This window comes from Mobula hypostoma, chromosome 2 (genome assembly GCF_963921235.1).
Source record: "Mobula hypostoma chromosome 2, sMobHyp1.1, whole genome shotgun sequence".
Lineage (NCBI taxonomy): Eukaryota > Metazoa > Chordata > Chondrichthyes > Myliobatiformes > Myliobatidae > Mobula > Mobula hypostoma.
Window position 1 is genome coordinate 248060755 of NC_086098.1, and position 26944 is coordinate 248087698.

The 26944-nt window shown below is 58.3% G+C and overlaps 1 protein-coding gene across 2 annotated transcripts in view; it reads left to right on the top strand.

Annotated features, from left to right (window-relative positions):
• The window catches only part of lmna (lamin A), a 105509-nt gene that overhangs the window by 63126 nt on the left and 15439 nt on the right, over positions 1-26944 (top strand). For both annotated transcript variants that reach the window (XM_063041944.1, XM_063041945.1), the window contains exon 12: positions 7946-8209. In XM_063041944.1, the coding sequence (XP_062898014.1) occupies positions 7946-8209 (264 nt within the window). The remainder of the gene's footprint in view (positions 1-7945; positions 8210-26944) is intronic.

Here is a 26944-nt window from a genome sequence, read left to right on the forward strand (position 1 = left end):
CACTCCCTACCGTTCACAATGTGTGTCCTACCCTTGTACACCGAGGTCCCTCCGTCCCTCAGTACTCCCTACCGTTCACAGTGTGTGTCCTACCCTTGTACACCGAGGTCCCTCTGTCTCTCAGTGCTCCCTACCGTTCACAGTGTGTCCTACCCTTGTACACCGAGGTCCCTCTGTCCCTCAGTACTCCCTACCGTTCACAATGTGTGTCCTACCCTCGTACACCGAGGTCCCTCTGTCCCTCAGTACTCCCTACCGTTCACAGTATGTGTCCTACCCTTGTACACCGAGGTCCCTCTGTCCCTCAGTACTCCCTACCGTTCACAGTATGTGTCCTACCCTTGTACACCGAGGTCCCTCTGTCCCTCAGTACTCCCTACCGTTCACAGTGTGTGTCCTACCCTTGTACACCGAGGTCCCTCTGTGCCTCAGTACTCCCTACCATTCACAGTGTGTCCTACCCTTGTACACCGAGGTCCCTCAGTACTCCCTACCGTTCACAGTGTGTCCTACCCTTGTACACTGAGGTCCCTCTGTCCCTCGGTACTCTCTACCATTCACAGTGTGTGTCCTACCCTTGTACACCGAGGTCCCTCTGTCCCTCAGTACTCCCTACCGTTCACAGTGTGTGTCCTACCCTTGTACACCGAGGTCCCTCTGTCCCTCAGTACTCCCTACCATTCACAGTGTGTGCCCTACCCTTGTACACCGAGGTCTCTCTGTCCCTCAGTACTCCCTACCGTTCACAGTGTGTGTCCTACCCTTGTACACCAAGGTCCCTCTGTCCCTCAGTGCTCCCTACTGTTCACAGTGTGTCCCCTACCCTTGTACACCGAAGTCTCTCTGTCCCTCAGCACTCCCTACCGTTCACAATGTGTGTCCTACCCTTGTACACCGAGGTCCCTCCGTCCCTCAGTACTCCCTACCGTTCACAGTGTGTGTCCTACCCTTGTACACCGAGGTCCCTCTGTCTCTCAGTGCTCCCTACCGTTCACAGTGTGTCCTACCCTTGTACACCGAGGTCCCTCTGTCCCTCAGTACTCCCTACCGTTCACAATGTGTGTCCTACCCTCGTACACCGAGGTCCCTCTGTCCCTCAGTACTCCCTACCGTTCACAGTATGTGTCCTACCCTTGTACACCGAGGTCCCTCTGTCCCTCAGTACTCCCTACCGTTCACAGTATGTGTCCTACCCTTGTACACCGAGGTCCCTCTGTCCCTCAGTACTCCCTACCGTTCACAGTGTGTGTCCTACCCTTGTACACCGAGGTCCCTCTGTGCCTCAGTACTCCCTACCATTCACAGTGTGTCCTACCCTTGTACACCGAGGTCCCTCAGTACTCCCTACCGTTCACAGTGTGTCCTACCCTTGTACACTGAGGTCCCTCTGTCCCTCGGTACTCTCTACCATTCACAGTGTGTGTCCTACCCTTGTACACCAAGGTCCCTCTGTCCCTCAGTACTCCCTGCCGTTCACAGTGTGTGTCCTACCCTCGTACACCGAGGTCCCTCTGTGCCTCAGTACTCCCTACCATTCACAGTGTGTCCTACCCTTGTACACCGAGGTCCCTCAGTCCCTCAGTACTCCCTACCATTCACAGTGTGTCCTACCCTTGTACACCGAGGTCCCTCAGTCCCTCAGTACTCCCTACCGTTCACAGTGTGTCCTACCCTTGTACACCGAGGTCCCTCTGTCCCTCGGTACTCTCTACCATTCACAGTGTGTGTTCTACCCTCATTAGATTCCCACAGTGCATCACGTCACACTTACCAGGATAAAACTGCATCTGCCACAGCTCTGCCCAACTTACCATCTGCCAGTGAAAAGAAAGTTATTTCTTTCGCCTCCAAATCCTGTGCCATCTGCAAGCTTACTCATAAGACATAGGACCACAACTGGGCCATTCAGCCCATCGAGTTTGCTCTGACATTCCATTATGGCTGATTCATTGTCCCTTCCAACCCCTTTCCTCATGCCTTTTCCTCGTAATCTTTGATGTCCTTACTAATCAAGAGCCTATCAGCCTCTGCTTTAAACGCTCCCAATGTCTTGGTTCCCACAGAGGTCTGTGGCAATTCCTCTTACAGTCACGTCAATGCTTTTAGTATCAGACAGGAATATCTACTGTCCATTTCCCTCCACGGATGCTGCCTGACCTCAGCTTCTTCAAGCATCCAGATTCCACCATCTGCAGTCTTTGGCGTCTTCCTCTGTACCTTGCCCGTGTGTGTGTCTCTAAGAGCCTGTTAACTGCAGTGACTGTAGTTCCATCACCTCCTCTGGCAGCACTTTCCAGATATCACCCACTCTCTGTGTGAAACACCAGCCCCTCAGATCCCCTTTCAAACTCCTCCCTCTCCCGTAAACCTGGACTGTCTTGTTTCTGAACCTTTCCCACCCATGGGGTAAAATATTTTACTATCTCTGCCTCTCTTAATCCTATACACTTCCATCAGGTTCCCCCTCTGCTCCAGGGAAAACAAGCCCGGCCGGTCCAGTGACCGAGGCCTGAGCCCTTCCTCCCAGTCCCCTGAAGCAAGTGAGGAGGAGCTTTTCTTTTTAATGGGCAGACTGAAGGGAGGGCTATTTTAAAATGGCAGGGATGGGTTGGAGGGAAAGGAAGAGAGGAGTCTTTGTAACAGATAACCATTCCAGTTACAGGGGTGCTGGCTGTTCCAGGAGAAGGACATTTGGCCTGTTGTCCCAGTAGGGCAATACCAGCAGACCGCACTGCTCCACCCTCCTTATAGGCTGTTGTCAAACAAGACCCCTTTCCAAACTCCAGCCCACCATCCCCCCCAGACTATGATTCTCAGACTTCTGCTGTGTTAAGGATCCTTTCTTTAAGGCTTTGTCCTTGTATCCTTCCCAGGAACAGGTCCTTTGGCCCACCCATTTACACCTATCCCTATTTCAGTCTCCCCACATTCCCCAGATTCTTTCCCTCACCACAAAACGGGGGCAATTTAAACCATCAACCCTGTATGTCGTTGGGACGTGGAGGGAACCAAAGATCGCAGGGAAAACCCACCCGGTCACTGAGAGAATGGGCAAATTCCACAAAGACTGACACAGCCTATGGAATGAGCTGCCAGAGGAAGTGGTTCAGACAGGTACATCAACTATATTTAAAAAACAGTTGTACAGGTCCACGGATAGGAAAGGTTTAGAGGGATACGGACGGGTACACAGATAAGAAAGGTTTAGAGGGATACGGACAGGTACACGGATAGGAAAGGTTTAGAGGGATACGGACAGGTACACGGATGGGAAAGGTTTAGAGGGATACGGACGGGTACACGGATAGGAAAGGTTTAGAGGGATACGGACAGGTACACAGATAGGAAAGGTTTAGAGGGATACGGACATGTACACGGATAGGAAAGGTTTAGAGGGATATGGACAGGGAGACGGATAGGAAAGGTTTAGAGGGATACGGACGGGTACACGGATAGGAAAGGTTTAGAGGGATACGGATAGGTACGTGGATAGGAAACATTTAGAGGGATATGGACAGGTACACAGATATTCAAGGTTTAGAGGGATATGGACAGGTACACGGATAGGGAAGGTTTAGAGGGATACGGACAGGGACACGGATAGGAAAGGTTTAGAGGGATATGGACAGGTATACGGATAGGAAAGGTTTAGAGGGATACGGACAGGTACACGGATAGGAAAGGTTTAGAGGGATATGGACAGGGACACGGATAGGAAAGGTTTAGAGGGATACGGACAGGTATACGGATAGGAAAGGTTTAGAGGGATAAGGACAGGTACACGGATAGGAAAGATTTAGAGGGATATGGACAGGTACACAGATATTCAAGGTTTAGAGGGATATGGACAGGTACGTGGATAGGAAACATTTAGAGGGAAACGGACAGGTACACGGATAGGAAAGGCTTAGAGGGATACGGACAGGTACACGGATAGGAAAGGTTTAGAGGGATATGGACAGGTACGTGGATAGGAAACATTTAGAGGGAAACGGACAGGTACACGGATAGGAAAGGCTTAGAGGGATACGGACAGGTACACGGATAGGAAAGGTTTAGAGGGATATGGACAGGTACACGGATAGGAAAGGTTTGGAGGGATACGGACAGGCACACGGATAGGAAAGGCTTAGAGGGATATGGACAGGTACACGGATAGGAGAGGTTTAGAGGGATATGGACAGGTACACGGATAGGAAAGGTTTAGGGGGATATGGACAGGTACACGGATAGGAAAGGTTTAGAGAGGAACGGACAGGTACACGGATAGGAAAGGTTTAGAGGGATACGGACAGGTACACGGATAGGAAAGGTTTAGAGGGATATGGACGGGTACACGGATAGGAAAGGTTTAGAGGGATACGGACAGGTACACGGATAGGAAAGGTTTAGAGGGATACGGATAGGTACGTGGATAGGAAACATTTAGAGGGAAACGGACAGGTACACGGATAGGAAAGGTTTAGAGGGATACGGACAGGTACACGGATAGGAAAGGTTTAGAGGGATACGGACAGGTACACAGATAGGAGAGGTTTAGAGGGGCATGGGACAAACCTGGACAAATGGGACTGGCTTAGATGGGAATCGTGGTCGACATGGAGCAGTCGGGCTGAATGGCCTGTTTCAATGTTGATATACCTAAGCCCACGCGTCCCGAGACCGAGAGAGAGTGTCCTCTGGGGCTGGTGGATACTGCAAGGGTTGGCGTGTGTCACAGGAAGTCTTGTTCTAATTTCTAATCTGTGTAAATATCCTGATAATTAAACCTTTAATTGGTGTGGGGTCGGTGGGTTAATCAGTTACTGTAAAGTTGTCCTCAGGTATGTCAATGAGGGGCAAACAGGTTACGGGGACACTAACGGGGCCTGGGATCAGCCACGTGTCGGCTCTGGAGACCAGACCCAGCAAGGAGGAGCCCCTTTCAGCCTCTAGGCTCTACCACCCGGTAACCCACCTATTGAACCCGTCTAATCAAAGGACCATTTGCAATGACTAGGTAACCTATGGACTGTGGGAAGGAACTGGAGCACCCAGGGGAAACCCTGTAATTCTCACAGAGGGCACCGGAATTGACCTCTGAACTCCGCCCCTTTGCGCTCATCGCTGTGTTCCCATCATGATCAGTTCTTGGAAACCGGTCCCGACAGTAGGGCTCAGGGAAGGACTGCGAGGGATACGTCAGGAGGAGAGGATTCCAGATGATCTGGAGGGTATTCCCTGGAGTTTGGAACGTTCAGTCTGAGGTTGGATCTCGGACGGGGAGAGGACAAGGATGAAATCCCTAGTCTGGGTATCAGGAGCAAAGTTTGAAAGACTAGTACAGCACAGGGGCATGTCCTTCAGCCCACAATATCCGTGCCAAGTTAAACTAATCACCTGCCTGCATATGGTTCATATCTCTCCATTCATGTGTCTACTTCAAAGCCTCTGTGTCACCTGCCCTCACCACCATCCATGGCAATGCAATTCCAGGTACCTAACACTCTCGGTGCCCCACATATCTCCTGTAAACTTTCCCCTCTGCACTGTAACAAGGATTACCCCTCAGTAATGATGATCACAGTTGGACACAGAGCAAATCTGTATTTAGTGACAAGTTCCTTATTGTCTCAATTAAAAGCACATGAATGTACACAACCAAATGCCTGAGTGTACATCTACTAAGTTTCCCTGATCCTCCATGAACAGTCAGAGAATAGAAAAGCGGAAGTAGTCTAATCTCTGATGTGCAGTCCTCCACGCCTGTGATGGATGGTCTTCAGAGAGTTGTCACTGCTTTGCCTTCGAAGATCTGGACTTTTAAACACCTCCTATCAGTTCAAATGTTCCATTTCAATCTCATTGGCTCTAGGTTATTCTTATTCAATCTTCTTGGCTCTAGTCCAAGCCAGCATCCATTTATTGCCCCCCTCCACCAGTGACAACTAGTAATTTACGGCTCTCTGTTCTAAATCAGTTACCAAACCAGTAACGAGCTGGAATCACTCGGGGCAGACACAGACCCCACCACTCACTAACCTGCATGTTATATCCAGCCGAAGAACACCTGACAAATAACTTCTTATTGGGAAATGACCTCTAGTCCAACTGATTACGTTCTTTCAGCCAAGCAAAACTGGTTCACAAAATGGAGGATACAGAGCAGCTTCAAAAAATGGCTTCGACCGTTCCTTTGACCTCATGGCAAGAACAAAGACAATTGGTCTGTCTGCTTCCACTGTCCCTGAACAATTTGAATTCACTGATTTGTAGACTGTAGTTCTTTCTGGCCAGCTGCACTCTCTAATACTGGACTTTTCTCAATCAGGAGAAAGATTCTGGCTGTCTACCTATGCAGCTTATAATTTTTGAACCTCTATCAGGTCTCCCCTTAGCCTCTGTCACTCCAGGGAAAACGATCTAACTCTGTCTAAACTCGCTTTATAGCAGCACGTGTTCTCTAATCCGGGCAGCGTCCTGGCGAACCTCTTCTGCACCCTCTCTAAAAGTATCCGCAAACTTTCTGCAATGGAGCAACCAGAACTGAATGCAGATGTGGCCTAACCAGACTTTTATAAAGTTGTAACGTAACTTTGTTACTCTTGAACTCAGTGCTTTGACTAATAAATGCCATGAACCTTCTTCACCCTGTCACCCTGTGCAGCCACTTTCAGAGAGCTGGGTGGGCTTGGACTCGAAGATCCCTCTGTCTATCGACACTGTTAAGAGTCCTGCCACGAACAGTGTACTGTCCTTTACACTGGAACACCTCACACTTAGCTGGGTGAAGCTCCATCTGTCACTTTGCTGACTGTATCTGTTACTGATCTGTTTCCCACTGGGTCATAGAGCAACTTTCAACTCGTGCAGAGAATTAGTGGGTGGGGGGGGACTTTGAATGTCTCTGTGGGCAGTGCCTTGGGACTGACACACTGGTGGATGGGAGGTGCGGTAAGGTGACAGGAACTGGACACAGGTCAGTTAAGGCTTTAGTGGACAGGAGGATGGAGAAGGATCAAAGCCCTACTCCCTTGGAAAAGACGCAAGATATGGGGCAGAATCAGGCTGTTTGTCCCATCCAGTCTGCTTCCTGGCTGATATTTTTATCAGCCCCCATTCTCCATATCACCCTTAGCATCCTCACCAATCAAGAGCCTTTCAATGTCTACCCAACGTCCTGGCCTGTATGGCAACTATTTCCTCAGAAACATCCTGAGGGATGTTGTGTCCCAGAGGGAAGATGAGTTACGTTGGTGTTGGGAGATGTTGGCGGGCTGAGGAGCGGAGGGGGGGCAAATCTTTGGAGGTAGCGTCTGAGGACTGTAACACCAAACTGGCTGCGACCTCTCTCACACCACAAGGGCAGAACTAATGCATTATTCCCTTTTAAAACTTAAAGAATCCACTGACGACGGTGTCTGGTGCTGCCTCTCTCCTTCCACCCGTTGGCACACAGTTGGGTGGACTTTATCCCAGGTTCTCTGGGGGAGGGTTCTGGCTCCTCAGAGCTGCCAAGCTGATCACCTGGGGGGAAGGGCTAGCATGGACTCAGTGGGCTCAATGGTCTCTGACCATGAGCTGCAATTGCAGGCTGCGAGCAGCGGTGGCACGTGTGGTGGAGGAGCGTCGGCGGGTGTGGCGGGGGACGTGTGAGGGGGGTAGGGAGCATGTTGAGGGGGTTGGAGGCAGGGTGCATGTTGGAGGGCGGAGGGAAGTTGAGGGGAGGGATGGTGTTGATAGGTGTTGGCGGGGGAGAGCGCTGGGGAGGAATTAGGAGCTTGGGAGCATGTTCAGAGTCATGGGGGGAATTGAGGGGAGAGTTTGTGTTTGGGGATGAGGAATTGGGGTGGGGGATCCCATTGGTAGGTGTTGGAGGGACGAAGCACATGGGGGGGGATCATGGAGGGGAGGAAGGGACTGTATGCTGATACCTCTCCTCCTCCACCTCCCCCCCCACTGACAGGCGGCCCACAGCGCCGATGCTGAGTACAACCTGCGTTCCCGTTCCACGGTGTGCGGATCTTGTGGGCAGCCGGCCACCCCACCCCACGAGTCGACCCAGAGTCAGCAGAAGACCACGGTGATCACCGGCCCCACCTCCCGGCAGACGGTGACCAAGTCCTACCGCAGCGTCAGCAGCAGCGGGAGCAGCGGAGGAGTGGGAGGGGCGGCGGAGAGCCTCCTCCACCGAACATACCTGATGGGGCAGGACCCGATTGCAATGCAGGTCAGTGAGGGCTGGTCGTACCCAAAGTCCCCCCTCCCACACACACAAGCTGGTCACAGAGTTGGTCCCTCATTCCCCCTGCTTTTCACATCGTCCCAAAGAATAGCCCCACTCACCCCCATCACTTTCAGTCCAACTGGTCCCAGCTGACCAATATTCCCAACTAAGCCAGTCCCATTTGCCCACGTTTGTCCGTATCCCTCTAAACCTTTCCTATCCGTGTACCTGTCCGTATCCCTCTAAACCTTTCCTATCCGTGTACCTGTCCGTATCCCTCTAAACCTTTCCTATCCGTGTACCCGTCCATATCCCTCTAAACCTTTCCTATCCGTGTACCCGTCCATATCCCTCTAAACCTTTCCTATCCCTGTCCCTGTCCGTATCCCTCTAAACCTTTCCTATCCCTGTCCCTGTCCATATCCCTCTAAACCTTTCCTATCCGTGTACCTGACCAAGTATCTTTTACATGTCATTAATCTACCAGCCGCAATCACTTCCTCTGGCAGCTCGTTCCATAGACTGACCACCCTCTGGGTGAAGAAGTTGCTCCTCAGGTTCCTATTAAACCTCTCGTCTCCCACTTTAAAGCTGTGCTGTCTAGCTTTTGATTCCCCTGCCCTGGGGGAAAGGACTGTGCATGTTTATGCCCTTCATGATTTTGTACACCTTCCTGTCTCTTGCCAAATGGTGACGTCCCAGCCTTTATCTCAGTCCCTCGATTGCTGGCAACAAGCTCTTCAATCTCCTCTGCAGTCTTTGCAGCGTCGTGCCATCTATCCTACAGCAGGGTGAGCAAACCTGGACAAAGACAGCCTCACCAATGACCTGTACAACTGCAACATGCCCTGACTTACGAAGGCCAGCTTTCAATACCGCCCCACCTGTGATGCCATGTTCAGTGACCTCTATGTCTCCGTGTTCCACAACACACCCAGGGGCCCTGCCATTCCCTGGGGAAGTCCCGCCCTGGTCTGACTTCCCGAAGTGTAACAGCTCACACACCTGGATCGAACTCCGCACGCACAGGAGGTTCTGCAGGCACTGGAAATGCAGAGCAACACACACAAGATGCTGGAGGAGCCCAGCATCGCGGGAGGGGAATACAGAGCCGATGTTTCGGGGTGAAACCTGCTGAGGGGGGCTGGGCCCGAAACCGCAACTCTTTATTTATTATGTATTTACTGAGCGGAGTCGGTCCTTCTGGTGCTTTGAGCCAGGCAACCCCCCCCCACAACCCCACAACCCTGACCTGTTACAGTGACCCGTTAACCTACCCCATAGGAGCACCCGGGGAAACCCACGCGGTCACAGGGCCGATGTACAGACACTCCTTATAGAGGAGTGGTGAAACTGAACTCCACAGTCCAGATCGCGCCCCCCCCCCCACCGCCCCAGGTGTAATCGCGTCCTGCTGACGGCTACGCTCCTGTGGCGGACATCCCTCTCCATACTGCCGCCTGGCCTGCTGAACTCCCCCAGCACTTTGTGTGGGATACTCTGAACTCCATCCGCCATTCCTTGGCCCACTTGCCTGACTGATGAAGATCGCCCTGTAATTTTTGATCGTCGTCATTAGATTCCTCGCCACTCTCTGCAAAGTGATCATAAGCAGTATTAGGCCATTTGGCCCATCGAGTCCGCTCTATCATGACCTGTCAACCCCATTCTCCTGTCTTCTCCCCATAACCTTTGACACCCTGACTGATTAACAACCCCTGCTTTAAATACACCCAGTGACTTGCCCTTTACAGGTGTCTGTGGTAATGAATCCCACTACCGTCTGGCTAAAGATATTCCTCCTCATCTGTTCTAATGAGATGCCATTCTGTTTCAAACTGAGGCGGTGATTAGAGTTGTTCAGGAACCGAATGGTTAAAAGGAAGTTGCTGATCCACGCAGAGCTAGAAGTGCTTAGCAGGTCAGGCAGCATCTGTGGAGGGAAATAATGGTTGGCGTTTTCAGCCGAGACCCTTCATCAGGACTGTTCTTGAGCCTGGTGGTGTGGGACTTCAGGCTCATTTACCTCATTCCGTGTGCCCCCCACCCAATCTTCTCCAAGGCCCATGCTCGGCTCTGTGAAGCCTTTTGGGTTCATCCTTGGCCCAGAGAGAACAGAATTCATATCCACCCTGGGGAGTCCACAACCCAGTGGTACAAATAGTAAAGTCTCCAATTTCAGGGCATCTGTTCCCCTACGTCCCTTTTCTCTCTCCCTATGGTCCTCCTACGTCCACGGCAGCCAAACATCGGTCTGTTTCCGTCCCCCTCCCCCAACCACTGCTCCACCCCACCAACAGGAGCGAAGCTACTCCTGTCCTGCCATTCCCATCTGCCATCCTCACCTCCCAAGCTCCACGATCCTCTCCCATCAGATACTCAATCCCAGCCTCTGTCACTATCCCCTGCTCTCCCCTCCTTCTCCTGCCTACCAGCCCCTCCTCACCTGGATCCACCCATCACCTCCTAACCTCTGTCGCTGTCCCCTCTCACCTCTCCTCCTCCTGCCTACCAGCCCCTCCTCACCTGGATCCACCCATCACCTCCTAGCCTCTGTCGCTGTCCCCTCTCACCTCTCCTCCTCCTGCCTACCAGCCCCTCCTCACCTGGATCTGAGACCACTCAAGAAGAGCTTCAGTCCAGCTGTTATCAGACTATTGAATGGTCCCAGTGTACAGTAACCTCACAATCTACCCTGTCATGGCCCTTGTACTGTATTTTCAGCCTGTACCACACTCTCTCTGTAACTGAAACACTTTTTTCTGTTATTGTTTTACCTCAGTGTACTCATTTGGTGAGATTATCTGATGTTCGGAACAAAGTTTTTCACACTGCCTCACTGTACATGACAATTAACCAATTGCCTGTCAGCTGGATCCACCCTCCACCTGCCCCTTCCCTCTTTACATCAGCCATCCACCCCCTACTCTTTCAGTCACAACCCAAATCAATGACTGTCCCAGCTCCCCTCTCCCCCCGCTGATGTTCCCCAATCCACTGAGCTCTGTCAGTGGTTTGCCTGTTGCTATGTCTGGCATGGACCCCTACAACTAAACAAGCTGCTGATTGGTTTGCCTGTTGCTATGTCTGGCATGGACCCCTACAACTAAACAAGCTGCTGATTGGTTTACCTGTTGCTATGTCTGGCATGGACCCCTACAACTAAACAAGCTGCTGATTGGTTTGCCTGTTGCTATGTCTGGCATGGACCCCTACAACTAAACAAGCTGCTGATTGGTTTACCTGTTGCTATGTGTGGCATGGACCCCTACAACTAAACAAGCTGCTGATTGGTTTGCCTGTTGCTATGTCTGGCATGGACCCCTACAACTAAACAAGCTGCTGATTGGTTTACTTGTTGCTATGTGTGGCATGGACCCCTACAACTAAACAAGCTGCTGATTGGTTTACCTGTTGCTATGTGTGGCATGGACCCCTACAACTAAACAAGCTGCTGATTGGTTTGCCTGTTGCTATGTGTAACATTGACCTCTGCAACTAAACAAGCTGCTGATTGGTAAATTAATCTCCGTCACTGTGAAATGAAATTAACCACGATGGGAGCTCAGTCCGCCTGTTAAGCCAAACGCACCTCTTTCCCCACCTTGTCTCAGGCTGAGCTCAGCCCAGAGTTGGGGCAAGTATGTGGGAACCGGAGCAGGGAGACACTGTGCAAAGACTCCCCTCCTCCCCCTCCACCCCCCCCCCCACTCGAGGGGCGAGAGTGCAAAGGGGTACCCGGACAGGAGTCTCGGACACCACAGTGCCCACGTATGCATGTGTGGACCTGCTGGAGTGACGGGCTTCACCCCAGGCACAGCCTCGAAAACCTCTTCCCAGCTGACGCTTGTGATTGGAGGGCAGGCAACTGCAATTTACCCCTTCCCATGATCCACCCCGTTGGACTCCCTTCTCTCTACATTTCTGTAATCCTCCTTGACCCACTCTAGCTCTTACACCTGTCCTGTCTCTGGAACCCCTTCTGGCCCCTGCACCCCGCACTGTCTCTGTAACCCCTTCAGGCCCTACGCCCCCCTCTATCTCTGTGACCCCCACCGGCCCCTACACCCCTCCCCGTCTCTGTAACCCCCTCCAGACCCTACAACCCTCCCTGTCTCTGTAACCCCCTCCAGCCCCTACACACCTCCCTGTCTCTGTAACCCCCTCCAGCCCCTTCCCCCCTCCCCGTCTCTGTAACCCCCTCCAGCCCCTACACCCTTCCCCGTCTCTGTAACCCCCTCCAGCCCCTACACCCCTCCCTGTCTCTGTAACACCCTCAGGTCCCCTACACCCCTCCCTCTCTCTGTAACCCCTCCAGCCCCTACACCCCTACCTGTCTCTGTAACCCCTCCAGCCCCTACACCCCTCCCTGTCTCTGTGACCCCCTCCGGCCCCTACACCCCTCCCTGTCTCTGTAACCCCTCCAGCCCCTACACCCCTCCCTGTCTCTGTGACCCCCTCCAGCCCCTACACCCCTCCCTGTCTCTGTAACACCCTCCAGCCCCTACACCCCTCCCTGTCTCTGTAATCCCCTCCAGCCCCTATACCCCTCCCTGTCTCTGTAACCCCTCAATCCCCTACACCCCTCCCTCTCTCTGTAACCCCTCCAGCCCCTACACCCCTACCTGTCTCTGTAACCCCCTCCAGCCACTACACCCCTCCCTGTCTCTGTAACCCCCTCCAGCCCCTACACTCCTCCCTGTCTCTATAACACCCTCAGGTCCCCTACACCCCTCCCTGTCTCTGAAACCCCCTCCAGCCCGCACACCCCTCCTGTGTCTGTAACCCCCTCCGGCCCCGGCACCCCTCCCTGTCTCTGTAACCCCCTCCAGTCCCTACACCCCTCCCTGTCTCTGTAACCCCCTCCATCCCCTACACCCCTCCCTGTCTCTGTAACCCCCTCCGGCCTCTACACCCCTCCCCATCTCTGTAACCCCCTCCACCCCTCCCTGTCTCTGTAACCCCCTCCAGTCCCTACACCCCTCCCTGTCTCTGTAACCCCCTCCAGTCCCTACACCCCTCCCTGTCTCTGTAACCCCCTCCGGCCCCTACACCCCTCCCTGTCTCTGTAACCCCCTCCGGCCCCTACACCCCTCCCTGTCTCTGTAACCCCGTCCGGCCCCTACACCCCTCCTTGTCTCTGTAACCCCCGTCCCCTACACCCCTCCCTGACTCTGTAACCCCTCCAGCCCCTACACCCCTCCCTGTCTCTGTAACCCCTCCAGCCCCTACACCCCTCCCTGTCTCTGTAACCCCCTCCACCCCTCCCTGTCTCTGTAACCCCCTCCAGTCCCTACACCCCTCCCTGTCTCTGTAACCCCCTCCAGTCCCTACACCCCTCCCTGTCTCTGTAACCCCTCCAGCCTCTACACCCCTCCCTGTCTCTGTAACCCCCTCCGGCCCCTACACCCCTCCCTGTCTCTGTAACCCCCTCCGGCCCCTACACCCCTCCCTGTCCCTGTAACCCCGTCCGGTCCCTACACCCCTCCTTGTCTCTGTAACCCCCGTCCCCTACACCCCTCCCTGTCTCTGTAACCCCTCCAGCCCCTACACCCCTCCCTGTCTCTGTAACCCCCTCCGGCCCCTACACCCCTCCCTGTCTCTGTAACCCCCGTCCCCTACACCCCTCCCTGTCTCTGTAACCCCCTCCACCCCCTACACCCCTCCCTGTCTCTGTAACCTCTCCAGCCCCTACACCCCTCCCTGTCTCTGTAACCCCCATCCCCTACACCCCTCCCTGTCTCTGTAACCTCACCAGCCCCTACACCCCTCCCTGTCTCTGTAACCCCCATCCCCTACACCCCTCCCTGTCTCTGTAACCCCTCCAGCCCCTACACCCCTCCCTGTCTCTGTAACCCCTCCAGCCCCTACACCCCTCCCTGTCTCTGTAACCCCCTCCAGCCCCTACACCCCTCCCTGTCTCTGTAACCCCTCCAGCCCCTACACCCCTCCCTGTCTCTGAACCCCCTCCAGTCCCTACACCCCTCCCTGTCTCTGTAACCCCTCCAGCCCCTACACCCCTCCCTGTCTCTGTAACCCCTCCAGCTCCTACACCCCTCCCTGTCTCTGTAACCCCTCCAGCTCCTACACCCCTCCCTGTCTCTGTAACCCCTCCAGCCCCTACACCCCTCCCTGTCTCTGTAACCCCCTCCAGCCCCTACACCCCTCCCTGTCTCTGTAACCCCTCCAGCCCCTACACCCCTCCCTGTCTCTGTAACCCCCTCCAGCCCCTACACCCCTCCCTGTCTCTGTAACCCTCTCCAGCCCCTACATCCCTCCCTGTCTCTGTAACCCCTCCAGCCCCTACACCCCTCCCTGTCTCTGTAACCCCCTCCAGCCCCTACACCCCTCCCTGTCTCTGTAACCCCTCCATCCCCTACATCCCTCCCTGTCTCTGTAACCCCTCCAGCCCCTACACCCCTCCCTGTCTCTGTAACCCCCTCCAGCCCCTACACCCCTCCCTGTCTCTGTAACCCCCTCCAGCCCCTACACCCCTCCCCATCTCTGTAACCCCTCCATCCCCTACACCCCTCCCTGTCTCTGTAACCCCCTCCACCCCCTACACCCCTCCCTGTCTCTGTAACCCTCTCCAGTCCCTACACCCCTCGCTGTCTCTGTAACCCCTCCAGCCCCTACACCCCTCGCTGTCTCTGTAACCCCTCCAGCCCCTACACCCCTCGCTGTCTCTGTAACCCCTCCAGCCCCTACACCCCTCCCTGTCTCTGTAACCCCCTCCAGCCCCTACACCCCTCCCTGTCTCTGTAACCCCTCCAGCCCCTACACCCCTCCCCATCTCTGTAACACCCTCCAGTCCCTACACCCCTCGCTGTCTCTGTAACCCCTCCAGCCCCTACACCCCTCGCTGTCTCTGTAACCCCTCCAGCCCCTACACCCCTCCCTGTCTCTGTAACCCCCTCCAGTCCCTACACTCCTCCCTGTCTCTGTAACCCCCTCCAGTCCCTACACTCCTCCCTGTCTCTGTAACCCCCTCCAGGTCCCCTACACCCCTCCCTGTCTCTGTAACCCCCTCCAGTCCCTACACCCCTCGCTGTCTCTGTAACCCCTCTAGCCCCTACACCCCTCGCTGTCTCTGTAACCCCTCCAGCCCCTACACCCCTCCCTGTCTCTGTAACCCCCTCCAGCCCCTACACCCCTCGCTGTCTCTGTAACCCCTCCAGCCCCTACACCCCTCGCTGTCTCTGTAACCCCTCCAGCCCCTACACCCCTCCCTGTCTCTGTAACCCCCTCCAGCCCCTACACCCCTCCCTGTCTCTGTAACCCCCTCCAGCCCCTACACCCCTCCCTGTCTCTGTAACCCCCTCCGGCCCCTACACCCCTCCCTGTCTCTGTAACCCCCTCCGGCCCCTACACCCCTCCCTGTCTCTGTAACCCCCTCCGGCCCCTACACCCCTCCCTGTCTCTGTAACCCCCTCCAGCCCCTACACCCCTCCCTGTCTCTGTAACCCCCTCCAGCCCCTACACCCCTCCCTGTCTCTGTAACACCCTCCAGTCCCTACACCCTACCTGTCTCTGTAACCCCCTCCAGCCCCTACACCCCTCCCTGTCTCTGTAACCCCCTCCAGCCCCGACACCCCTCCCTGTCTCTGTAACCCCCTCCAGCCCCTACACCCCTCCCTGTCTCTGTAACCCCCTCCAGCCCCTACACCCCTCCCCGTCTCTGTAACCCCCTCCAGCCCCTACACCCCTCCCTGTCTCTGTAACCCCCTCCGGCCCCTACACCCCTCCCTGTCTCTGTAACCCCCTCCAGCCCCTACACCCCTCCCTGTCTCTGTAACCCCCTCCAGCCCCTACACCCCTCCCTGTCTCTGTAACCCCCTCCAGTCCCTACACCCCTCCCTGTCTCTGTAACCCCTCCATCCCCTACACCCCTCCCTGTCTCTGTAACCCCCTCCAGCCCCTACACCCCTCCCTGTCTCTGTAACCCCCTCCAGCCCCTACACCCCTCCCTGTCTCTGTAACCCCCTCCAGCCCCTACACCCCTCCCTGTCTCTGTAACCCCCTCCAGCCCCTACACCCCTCCGTCTCTGTAACCCCCTCCAGCTCCTACACCCCTCCGTCTCTGTAACCCCCTCCAGCCCCGACACCCCTCCCTGTCTCTGTAACCCCTCCAGTCCCTACACCCCTCCCTGTCTCTGTAACCCCCTCCAGCCCCTACACCCCTCCCTGTCTCTGTAACCCCCTCCCAGTCCCTACACCCCTCGCTGTCTCTGTAACACCCTCCAGCTCCTACACCCCTCCCTGTCTCTGTAACCCCCTCCAGCCCCTACACCCCTCCCTGTCTCTGTAACCCCCTCCGGCCCCTACACCCCTCCCTGTCTCTGTAACCCCTCCATCCCCTACACCCCTCCCTGTCTCTATAACCCCCTCCAGCCCCTACACCCCTCCCTGCTGTCTCTGTAACCCCCGCCAGCCCCTACACTCCTCCCTGTCTCTGTAACCCCCTCCAGCCCCTACACCCCTCCCTGTCTCTGTAACCCCCGCCAGCCCCTACACCCCTCCCCGTCTCTGTAACCCCTCCAACCCCTACACCCCTCCCTGTCTCTGTGACCCCCTCCAGCCCCTACACCCTCTCCCCGTCTCTGTAACCCCTCCAACCCCTACACCCCTCCCTGTCTCTGTAACCCCCTCCAGTCCCTACACCCCTCGCTGTCTCTGTAACACCTCCAGCCCCTACACCCCTCCCTGTCTCTGTAACCCCTCCATCCCCTACACCCCTCCCTGTCTCTGTAACCCCCTCCACCCCCTACACCCCTCCCTGTCTCTGTAACCCCTCTCCAGTCCCTACACCCCTCGCTGTCTCTGTAACCCCTCCAGCCCCTACACCCCTCCCTGTCTCTGTAACCCCCTCCAGCCCCTACACCCCTCCCTGTCTCTGTAACCCCCTCCAGCCCCTACACCCCTCCCTGTCTCTGTAACCCCCTCCAGCCCCTACACCCCTCCCTGTCTCTGTAACCCCTCCAGCCCCTACACCCCTCCCTGTCTCTGTAACCCCCTCCAGCCCCTACACCCCTCCCTGTCTCTGTAACCCCCTCCAGCCCCTACACCCCTCCCTGTCTCTGTAACCCCCTCCAGCCCCTACACCCCTCCCTGTCTCTGTAACCCCCTACACCCCTCCCTGTCTCTGTAACCCCCTCCAGCCCCTACACCCCTCCCTGTCTCTGTAACCCCCTCCAGCCCCTACACCCCTCCCTGTCTCTGTAACCCCCTCCCCCCTACACCCCTCCCTGTCTCTGTAACCCCCTCCGCCCCTACACCCCTCCCTGTCTCTGTAACCCCTCCAGTCTCTGTAACCCCCTCCAGCCCCTACACCCCTCCCTGTCTCTGTAACCCCCTCCAGCCCCTACACCCCTCCCTGTCTCTGTAACCCCCTCCAGCCCCTACACCCCTCCCTGTCTCTGTAACCCCCTCCAGCCCCTACACCCCTCCCTGTCTCTGTAACCCCCTCCAGCCCCTACACCCCTCAACCCCTCCCTGTCTCTGTAACACCCCTCCTCTGTAACCCCTCCAGCCCCTACACCCCTCCCTGTCTCTGTAACCCCCTCCACCCTACACCCCTCCCTGTCTCTGTAACCCCTCCAGCCCCTACACCCCTCCCTGTCTCTGTAACCCCCTCCGCCCCTACACCCCTCCCTGTCTCTGTAACCCCCTCCAGTCCCCTACACCCCTCACCCCTCCCTGTCTCTGTAACCCCCCCACCTACACCCTCCCTGTCTCTGTAACCCTCCGTCTCTGTAACCCCTCCAGCCCCTACACCCCTCCCTGTCTCTGTAACCCCACCCCTCCTCCTGTAACCCCTCCCCTCTCTGTAACCCCCCTCCAGCCCCTACACCCCTCCCTGTCTCTGTAACCCCTCCACCCTACACCCCTCCCTGTCTCTGTAACCCCTCCAGCCCCTACACCCCTCCCTGTCTCTGTAACCCCTCCAGCCCCTACACCCCTCCCTGTCTCTGTAACCCCTCCAGCCCCTACACCCCTCCCTGTCTCTGTAACACCCTCCAGCCCCTACACCCCTCCCTGTCTCTGTAACCCCTCCAGCCCCTACACCCCTCCCTGTCTCTGTAACCCCCTCCAGCCCCTACACCCCTCCCTGTCTCTGTAACCCCTCCAGCCCCTACACCCCTCCCTGTCTCTGTAACCCCTCCAGCCCCTACACCCCTCCCTGTCTCTGTAACCCCTCCAGCCCCTACACCCCTCCCTGTCTCTGTAACCCCTCCAGCCCCTACACCCCTCCCTGTCTCTGTAACCCCCTCCAGCCCCTACACCCCTCCCTGTCTCTGTAACCCCCTCCAGCCCCTACACCCCTCCCTGTCTCTGTAACCCCTCCAGCCCCTACACCCCTCCCCCTGCTCTGTAACCCCTCCAGCCCCTACACCCCTCCCTGTCTCTGTAACCCCTCCAGCCCCTACACCCCTCCCTGTCTCTGTAACCCCTCCAGCCCCTACACCCCTCCCTGTCTCTGTAACCCCTCCAGCCCCTACACCCCTCCCTGTCTCTGTAACCCCTCCAGCCCCTACACCCCTCCCTGTCTCTGTAACCCCTCCGCCCCTACACCCCTCCAACCCCTCCAGCCCCTACACCCCTCCCTGTCTCTGTAACCCCTCCAGCCCCTACACCCCTCCCTGTCTCTGTAACCCCTCCAGCCCCTACACCCCTCCCTGTCTCTGTAACCCCCTCCAGCCCCTACACCCCTCCCTGTCTCTGTAACCCCTCCAGCCCCTACACCCCTCCCTGTCTCTGTAACCCCTCCAGCCCCTACACCCCTCCCTGTCTCTGTAACCCCCTCCAGCCCCTACACCCCTCCCTGTCTCTGTAACCCCTCCAGCCCCTACACCCCTCCCTGTCTCTGTAACCCCTCCAGCCCCTACACCCCTCCCTGTCTCTGTAACCCCCTCCGGCCCCTACACCCCTCCCTGTCTCTGTAACCCCCTCCAGCCCCTACACCCCTCCCTGTCTCTGTAACCCCCTCCAGCCCCTACACCCCTCCCTGTCTCTGTAACCCCCTCCAGCCCCTACACCCCTCCCTGTCTCTGTGACCCCCTCCAGCCCCTACACCCCTCCCTGTCTCTGTAACCCCCTCCAGCCCCTACACCCCTCCCTGTCTCTGTAACCCCCTCCAGCCCCTACACCCCTCCCTGTCTCTGTAACCCCCTCCAGCCCCTACACCCCTCCCTGTCTCTGTAACCCCCTCCAGCCCCTACACCCCTCCCTGTCTCTGTAACCCCCTCCAGCCCCTACACCCCTCCCTGTCTCTGTAACCCCCTCCAGCCCCTACACCCCTCCCTGTCTCTGTAACCCCCTCCAGCCCCTACACCCCTCCCTGTCTCTGTAACCCCCTCCAGCCCCTACACCCCTCCCTGTCTCTGTAACCCCCTCCAGCCCCTACACCCCTCCCTGTCTCTGTAACCCCCTCCAGCCCCTACACCCCTCCCTGTCTCTGTAACCCCCTCCAGCCCCTACACCCCTCCCTGTCTCTGTAACCCCCTCCAGCCCCTACACCCCTCCCTGTCTCTGTAACCCCCTCTGGCCCCTACACCCCTCCCTGTCTCTGTAACCCCCTCCAGCCCCTACACCCCTCCCTGTCTCTGTAACCCCCTCCAGTCCCTACACCCCTCCCTGTCTCTGTAACCCCCGCCAGCCCCTACACCCCTCCCTGTCTCTGTAACCCCCTCTGGCCCCTACACCCCTCCCTGTCTCTGTAACCCCCTCCAGCCCCTACACCCCTCCCTGTCTCTGTAACCCCCTCTGGCCCCTACACCCCTCCCTGTCTCTGTAACCCCCTCCAGCCCCTACACCCCTCCCTGTCTCTGTAACCCCCTCCAGCCCCTACACCCCTCCCTGTCTCTGTAACCCCCTCCAGCCCCTACACCCCTCCCTGTCTCTGTAACCCCCGCCAGCCCCTACACCCCTCCCTGTCTCTGTAACCCCCTCCGGCCCCTACACCCCTCCCTGTCTCTGTAACCCCCTCCAGCCCCTACACCCCTCCCTGTCTCTGTAACCCCCTCCAGCCCCTACACCCCTCCCTGTCTCTGTAACCCCCTCCAGCCCCTACACCCCTCCCTGTCTCTGTAACCCCCTCCAGCCCCTACACCCCTCCCTGTCTCTGTAACCCCTCCAGCCCCTACACCCCTCCCTGTCTCTGTAACCCCCTCCAGCCCCTACACCCCTCCCTGTCTCTGTAACCCCCTCCAGCCCCTACACCCCTCCCTGTCTCTGTAACACCCTCCAGCCCCTACACTCCTCCCTGTCTCTGTAACCCCCTCCAGCCCCTACACTCCTCCCTGTCTCTGTAACCCCCTCCAGCCCCTACACCCCTCCCTGTCTCTGTAACCCCCTCCAGCCCCTTCACCCCTCCCTGTCTCTGTAACTCCCTCAGCCCCTACACCCCTTCCTGTCTCTGTAACTCCCTCCAGCCCCTACACCCCTCCCTGTCTCTGTAACCCCCTCCAGCCCCTTCACCCCTCCCTGTCTCTGTAACCCCCTCCAGCCCCTACACCCCTCCCTGTCTCTGTAACCCCCTCCAGCCCCTACACCCCTCCCTGTCTCTGTAACCCCCTCCAGCCCCTACACCCCTCCCTGTCTCTGTAACCCCTCCAGCCCCTACACCCCTCCCTGTCTCTGTAACCCCCTCCAGCCCCTACACCCCTCCCTGTCTCTGTAACCCCCTCCAGCCCCTACACCCCTCCCTGTCTCTGTAACACCCTCCAGCCCCTACACTCCTCCCTGTCTCTGTAACCCCCTCCAGCCCCTACACTCCTCCCTGTCTCTGTAACCCCCTCCAGCCCCTACACCCCTCCCTGTCTCTGTAACCCCCTCCAGCACACCCCTCCCTGTCTCTGTGCAGCCCCTACACCCCTCCCTGTCTCTGTAACCCCTCCAGCCCCTACACCCCTCCCTGTCTCTGTAACCCCCTCCAGCCCCTACACCCCTCCCTGTCTCTGTAACCCCCTCCAGCCCCTACACCCCTCCCTGTCTCTGTAACCCCTCCAGCCCCTACACCCTCCCTGTCTCTGTAACCCCCTCCAGCCCCTACACCCTCCCTGTCTCTGTAACCCCCTCCAGCCCCTACACCCCTCCCTGTCTCTGTAACCCCCTCCAGCCCCTACACCCCTCCCTGTCTCTGTAACCCCCTCCAGTCCCTACACCCCTCCCTGTCTCTGTAACCCCCTCCAGCTCCTACACCCCTCCCTGTCTCTGTAACCCCTCCATCCCCTACACCCCTCCCTGTCTCTGTGACCCCCTCCAGCCCCTACACCCCTCCCTGTCTCTGTAACCCCCTCCAGCCCCTACACCCCTTCCTGTCTCTGTAACCCCCTCCAGCCCCTACACCCCTCCCTGTCTCTGTAACCCCTCCATCCCCTACATCCCTCCCTGTCTCTGTGACCCCTCCAGCCCCTATACCCCTCCCTGTCTCTGTAACCCCCTCCGGCCCCTACACCCCTCCCTGTCTCTGTAACCCCCTCCAGCCCCCTACATCCCTCCCTGTCTCTGTAACCCCTCCAGCCCCTACACCCCTCCCTGTCTCTGTAACCCCTCCATCCCCTACACCCCTCCCTGTCTCTGTGACCCCCTCCAGCCCCTACACCCCTCCCTGTCTCTGTAACCCCCTCCAGCCCCTACACCCCTCCCTGTCTCTGTAACCCCCTCCAGCCCCTACACCCCTCCCTGTCTCTGTAACCCCCTCCAGCCCCTACACCCCTCCCTGTCTCTGTAACCCCCTCCAGCCCCTACACCCCTCCCTGTCTCTGTAACCCCCTCCGGCCCCTACACCCTACCTGTCTCTGTAACCCCCTCCAGCCCCTACACCCCTCCCTGTCTCTGTAACCCCCTCCAGCCCCTACACCCCTCCCTGTCTCTGTAACCCCCTCCAGCCCCTACACCCCTCCCTGTCTCTGTAACCCCCTCCAGCCCCTACACCCCTCCCTGTCTCTGTAACCCCCTCCGGCCCCTACACCCTACCTGTCTCTGTAACCCCCTCCATCCCCTACACCCCTCCCTGTCTCTGTGACCCCCTCCAGCCCCTACACCCCTCCCTGTCTCTGTAACCCCCTCCAGCCCCTACACCCCTCCCTGTCTCTGTAACCCCCTCCAGCCCCTACACCCCTCCCTGTCTCTGTAACCCCCTCCAGCCCCTACACCCCTCCCTGTCTCTGTAACCCCCTCCAGCCCCTACACCCCTCCCTGTCTCTGTAACCCCCTCCGGCCCCTACACCCTACCTGTCTCTGTAACCCCCTCCAGCCCCTACACCCCTCCCTGTCTCTGTAACCCCCTCCAGTCCCTACACCCCTCCCTGTCTCTGTGACCCCCTCCAGTCCCTACACCCCTCCCTGTCTCTGTAACCCCCTCCAGTCCCTACACCCCTCCCTGTCTCTGTAACCCCCTCCAGTCCCTACACCCCTCCCTGTCTCTGTGACCCCCTCCAGTCCCTACACCCCTCCCTGTCTCTGTAACCCCCTCCAGCCCCTACACCCCTCCCTGTCTCTGTAACCCCCTCCAGCCCCTACACCCCTCCCCATCTCTGTAACTCCCTCCAGCCCCTACACCCCTCCCTGTCTCTGTAACCCCCTCCAGCCCCTACACCCCTCCCTGTCTCTGTAACACCCTCCAGTCCCTACACCCCTCCCTGTCTCTGTAACACCCTCCGGCCCCTACACCCCTCCCTGTCTCTGTAACCCCCTCCAGCCCCTACACCCCTCCCTGTCTCTGTAACCCCCTCCAGTCCCTACACCCTCCCTGTCTCTGTAACCCACTCCAGACCCTACAACCCTCCCTGTCTCTGTGACCCCCTCCAGCCCCTACACCCCTCCCTGTCTCTGTAACCCCCTCCAGCCCCTATTCCCCTCCCTGTCTCTGTAACCCCCTCCAGCCCCTATTCCCCTCCCTGTCTCTGTAACCCCCTCCAGCCCCTACACCCCTCCCTGTCTCTGTAACCCCCTCCAGTCCCTACACCCCTCCCTGTCTCTGTAACCCCCTCCAATCCCTACACCCCTCCCTGTCTCTGTAACCCCCTCCAGCCCCTACACCCCTCCCTGTCTCTGTAACCCCCTCCAGCCCCTACACCCCTCCCTGTCTCTGTAACCCCCTCCAGCCCCGACACCCCTCCCTGTCTCTGTAACCCCCTCCAGCCCCTATTCCCCTCCCTGTCTCTGTAACCCCCTCCAGCCCCTACACCCCTCCCTGTCTCTGTAACTTCCTCTGGCCCTACACCCCTCCCTGTCTCTGTAACACCCTCCAGCCCCTACACTCCTCCCTGTCTCTGTAACCCCCTCCAGCCCCTACACTCCTCACTGTCTCTGTAACCCCCTCCAGCCCCTACACCCCTCCCTGTCTCTGTAACCCCCTCCAGCCCCTACACCCCTCCCTGTCTCTGTAACCCCCTCCAGCCCCTACACCCCTCCCTGTCTCTGTAACCCCCTCCATCCCCTACACCCCTCCCTGTCTCTGTAACCCCCTCCAGCCCCTACTCCCCTCCCTGTCTCTGTAACCCCTCCATCCCCTACACTCCTCCCTGTCTCTGTAACCCCCTCCATCCCTTACACCCCTCCCTGTCTCTGTAACCCCCTCCATCCCCTACACCCCTCCCTGTCCCTCCCACACCCTGTCTCTGTAACCCCTCCATCCCCTACATCCCTCCCTGTCTCTGTAACCCCCTCCAGCCCCTACACCCCTCCCTGTCTCTGTAACCCCCTCCAGTCCCTACACCCCTCCCTGTCTCTGTAACCCCCTCCAGCCCCTACACCCCTCCCTGTCTCTGTAACCCCCTCCAGTCCCTACACCCCTCCCTGTCTCTGTAACCCCCTCCAGCCCCTACACCCCTCCCTGTCTCTGTAACCCCTCCAGCCCCTACACCCCTCCCTGTCTCTGTAACCCCTCCATCCCCTACATCCCTCCCTGTCTCTGTAACCCCCTCCAGCCCCTACACCCCTCCCTGTCTCTGTAACCCCCTCCAGCCCCTACACCCCTCCCTGTCTCTGTAACACCCTCCAGTCCCTACACCCTACCTGTCTCTGTAACCCCCTCCAGCCCCTACACCCCTCCCTGTCTCTGTAACTTCCTCTGGCCCCTACACCCCTCCCTGTCTCTGTAACCCCCTCCAGCCCCTACACCCCTCCCTGTCTCTGTAACCCCCTCCAGCCCCTACACCCCTCCCTGTCTCTGTAACCCCCTCCAGCCCCTACACTCCTCCCTGTCTCTGTAACCCCCTCCAGCCCCTACACTCCTCCCTGTCTCTGTAACCCCCTCCAGCCCCTACACTCCTCCCTGTCTCTGTGACCCCCTCCGGCCCCTACACCCCTCCCTGTCTCTGTAACCCCCTCCAGCCCCTACACCCCTCCCTGTCTCTGTAACCCCCTCCAGCCCCTACACCCCTCCCTGTCTCTGTAACCCCCTCCAGCCCCTACACCCCTCCCTGTCTCTGTAACCCCCTCCAGCCCCTACACCCCTCCCTGTCTCTGTAACTCCCTCCAGCCCCTACACCCCTCCCCGTCTCTGTGAACCCCTCCATCCCCTACACCCCTCCCTGTCTCTGTAACCCCCTCCAGCCCCTATTCCCCTCCCTGTCTCTGTAACCCCCTCCAGCCCCTACACCCCTCCCTGTCTTTGTGACCCCCTCCAGCCCCTACACCCCTCCTTGTCTCTGTAACCCCCTCCAGCCCCTATTCCCCTCCCTGTCTCTGTAACCCCCTCCAGCCCCCTACACCCCTCCCTGTCTTTGTGACCCCCTCCAGCCCCTACACCCCTCCTTGTCTCTGTAACCCCCTCCAGCCCCTACACCCCTCCCTGTCTCTGTAACCCCCTCCGGCCCCTACACCCTCCCTGTCTCTGTAACCCCTCCATCCCCTACACCCCTCCCTGTCTCTGTAACTCCCTCCAGCCCCTACACCCCTCCCTGTCTCTGTAACCCCCTCCGGCCCCTACACCCCTCCCTGTCTCTGTAACCCCCTCCAGCCCCTACACCCCTCCTTGTCTCTGTAACCCCCTCCAGTCCCTACACCCCTCGCTGTCTCTGTAACCCCCTCCAGCCCCTACACCCCTCCCTGTCTCTGTAACCCCTCCATCCCCTACACCCCTCCCTGTCTCTGTAACCCCCTCCAGCCCCTACACCCCTCCCTGTCTCTGTAACCCCCTCCAGTCCCTACACCCCTCCCTGTCTCTGTAACCCCCTCCATCCCCTATACCCCTCCCTGTCTCTGTAACCCCCTCCAGCCCCCTACATCCCTCCCTGTCTCTGTAACCCCCTCCATCCCCTACACCCCTCCCTGTCTCTGTAACCCCCTCCAGCCCCCTACATCCCTCCCTGTCTCTGTAACCCCCTCCATCCCCTACACCCCTCCCTGTCTCTGTAACCCCCTCCAGCCCCCTACATCCCTCCCTGTCTCTGTAACCCCTCCATCCCCTACATCCCTCCCTGTCTCTGTAACCCCTCCATCCCCTACACCCCTCCCTGTCTCTGTAACCCCCTCCAGCCCCTACACCCCTCCCTGTCTCTGTAACCCCCTCCAGCCCCTATTCCCCTCCCTGTCTCTGTAACCCCCTCCAGCCCCTACACCCCTCCCTGTCTCTGTAACCCCCTCCAGCCCCTACACCCCTCCCTGTCTCTGTAACCCCCTCCAGCCACGACACCCCTCCCTGTCTCTGTAACCCCCTCCAGCCCCTATTCCCCTCCCTGTCTCTGTAACCCCCTCCCTAACCCCTCCGGCCCCTACACCCTACCTGTCTCTGTAACCCCCTCCAGCCCCTACACCCCTCCCTGTCTCTGTAACCCCCTCCAGCCCCTACACCCCTCCCTGTCTCTGTAACCCCCTCCAGCCCCTACACCCCTCCCTGTCTCTGTAACCCCCTCCAGCCCCTACACCCCTCCCTGTCTCTGTAACCCCCTCCGGCCCCTACACCCTACCTGTCTCTGTAACCCCCTCCATCCCCTACACCCCTCCCTGTCTCTGTGACCCCCTCCAGCCCCTACACCCCTCCCTGTCTCTGTAACCCCCTCCAGCCCCTACACCCCTCCCTGTCTCTGTAACCCCCTCCAGCCCCTACACCCCTCCCTGTCTCTGTAACCCCCTCCAGCCCCTACACCCCTCCCTGTCTCTGTAACCCCCTCCAGCCCCTACACCCCTCCCTGTCTCTGTAACCCCCTCCGGCCCCTACACCCTACCTGTCTCTGTAACCCCCTCCAGCCCCTACACCCCTCCCTGTCTCTGTAACCCCCTCCAGTCCCTACACCCCTCCCTGTCTCTGTGACCCCCTCCAGTCCCTACACCCCTCCCTGTCTCTGTAACCCCCTCCAGTCCCTACACCCCTCCCTGTCTCTGTAACCCCCTCCAGTCCCTACACCCCTCCCTGTCTCTGTGACCCCCTCCAGTCCCTACACCCCTCCCTGTCTCTGTAACCCCCTCCAGCCCCTACACCCCTCCCTGTCTCTGTAACCCCCTCCAGCCCCTACACCCCTCCCCATCTCTGTAACTCCCTCCAGCCCCTACACCCCTCCCTGTCTCTGTAACCCCCTCCAGCCCCTACACCCCTCCCTGTCTCTGTAACACCCTCCAGTCCCTACACCCCTCCCTGTCTCTGTAACACCCTCCGGCCCCTACACCCCTCCCTGTCTCTGTAACCCCCTCCAGCCCCTACACCCCTCCCTGTCTCTGTAACCCCCTCCAGTCCCTACACCCTCCCTGTCTCTGTAACCCACTCCAGACCCTACAACCCTCCCTGTCTCTGTG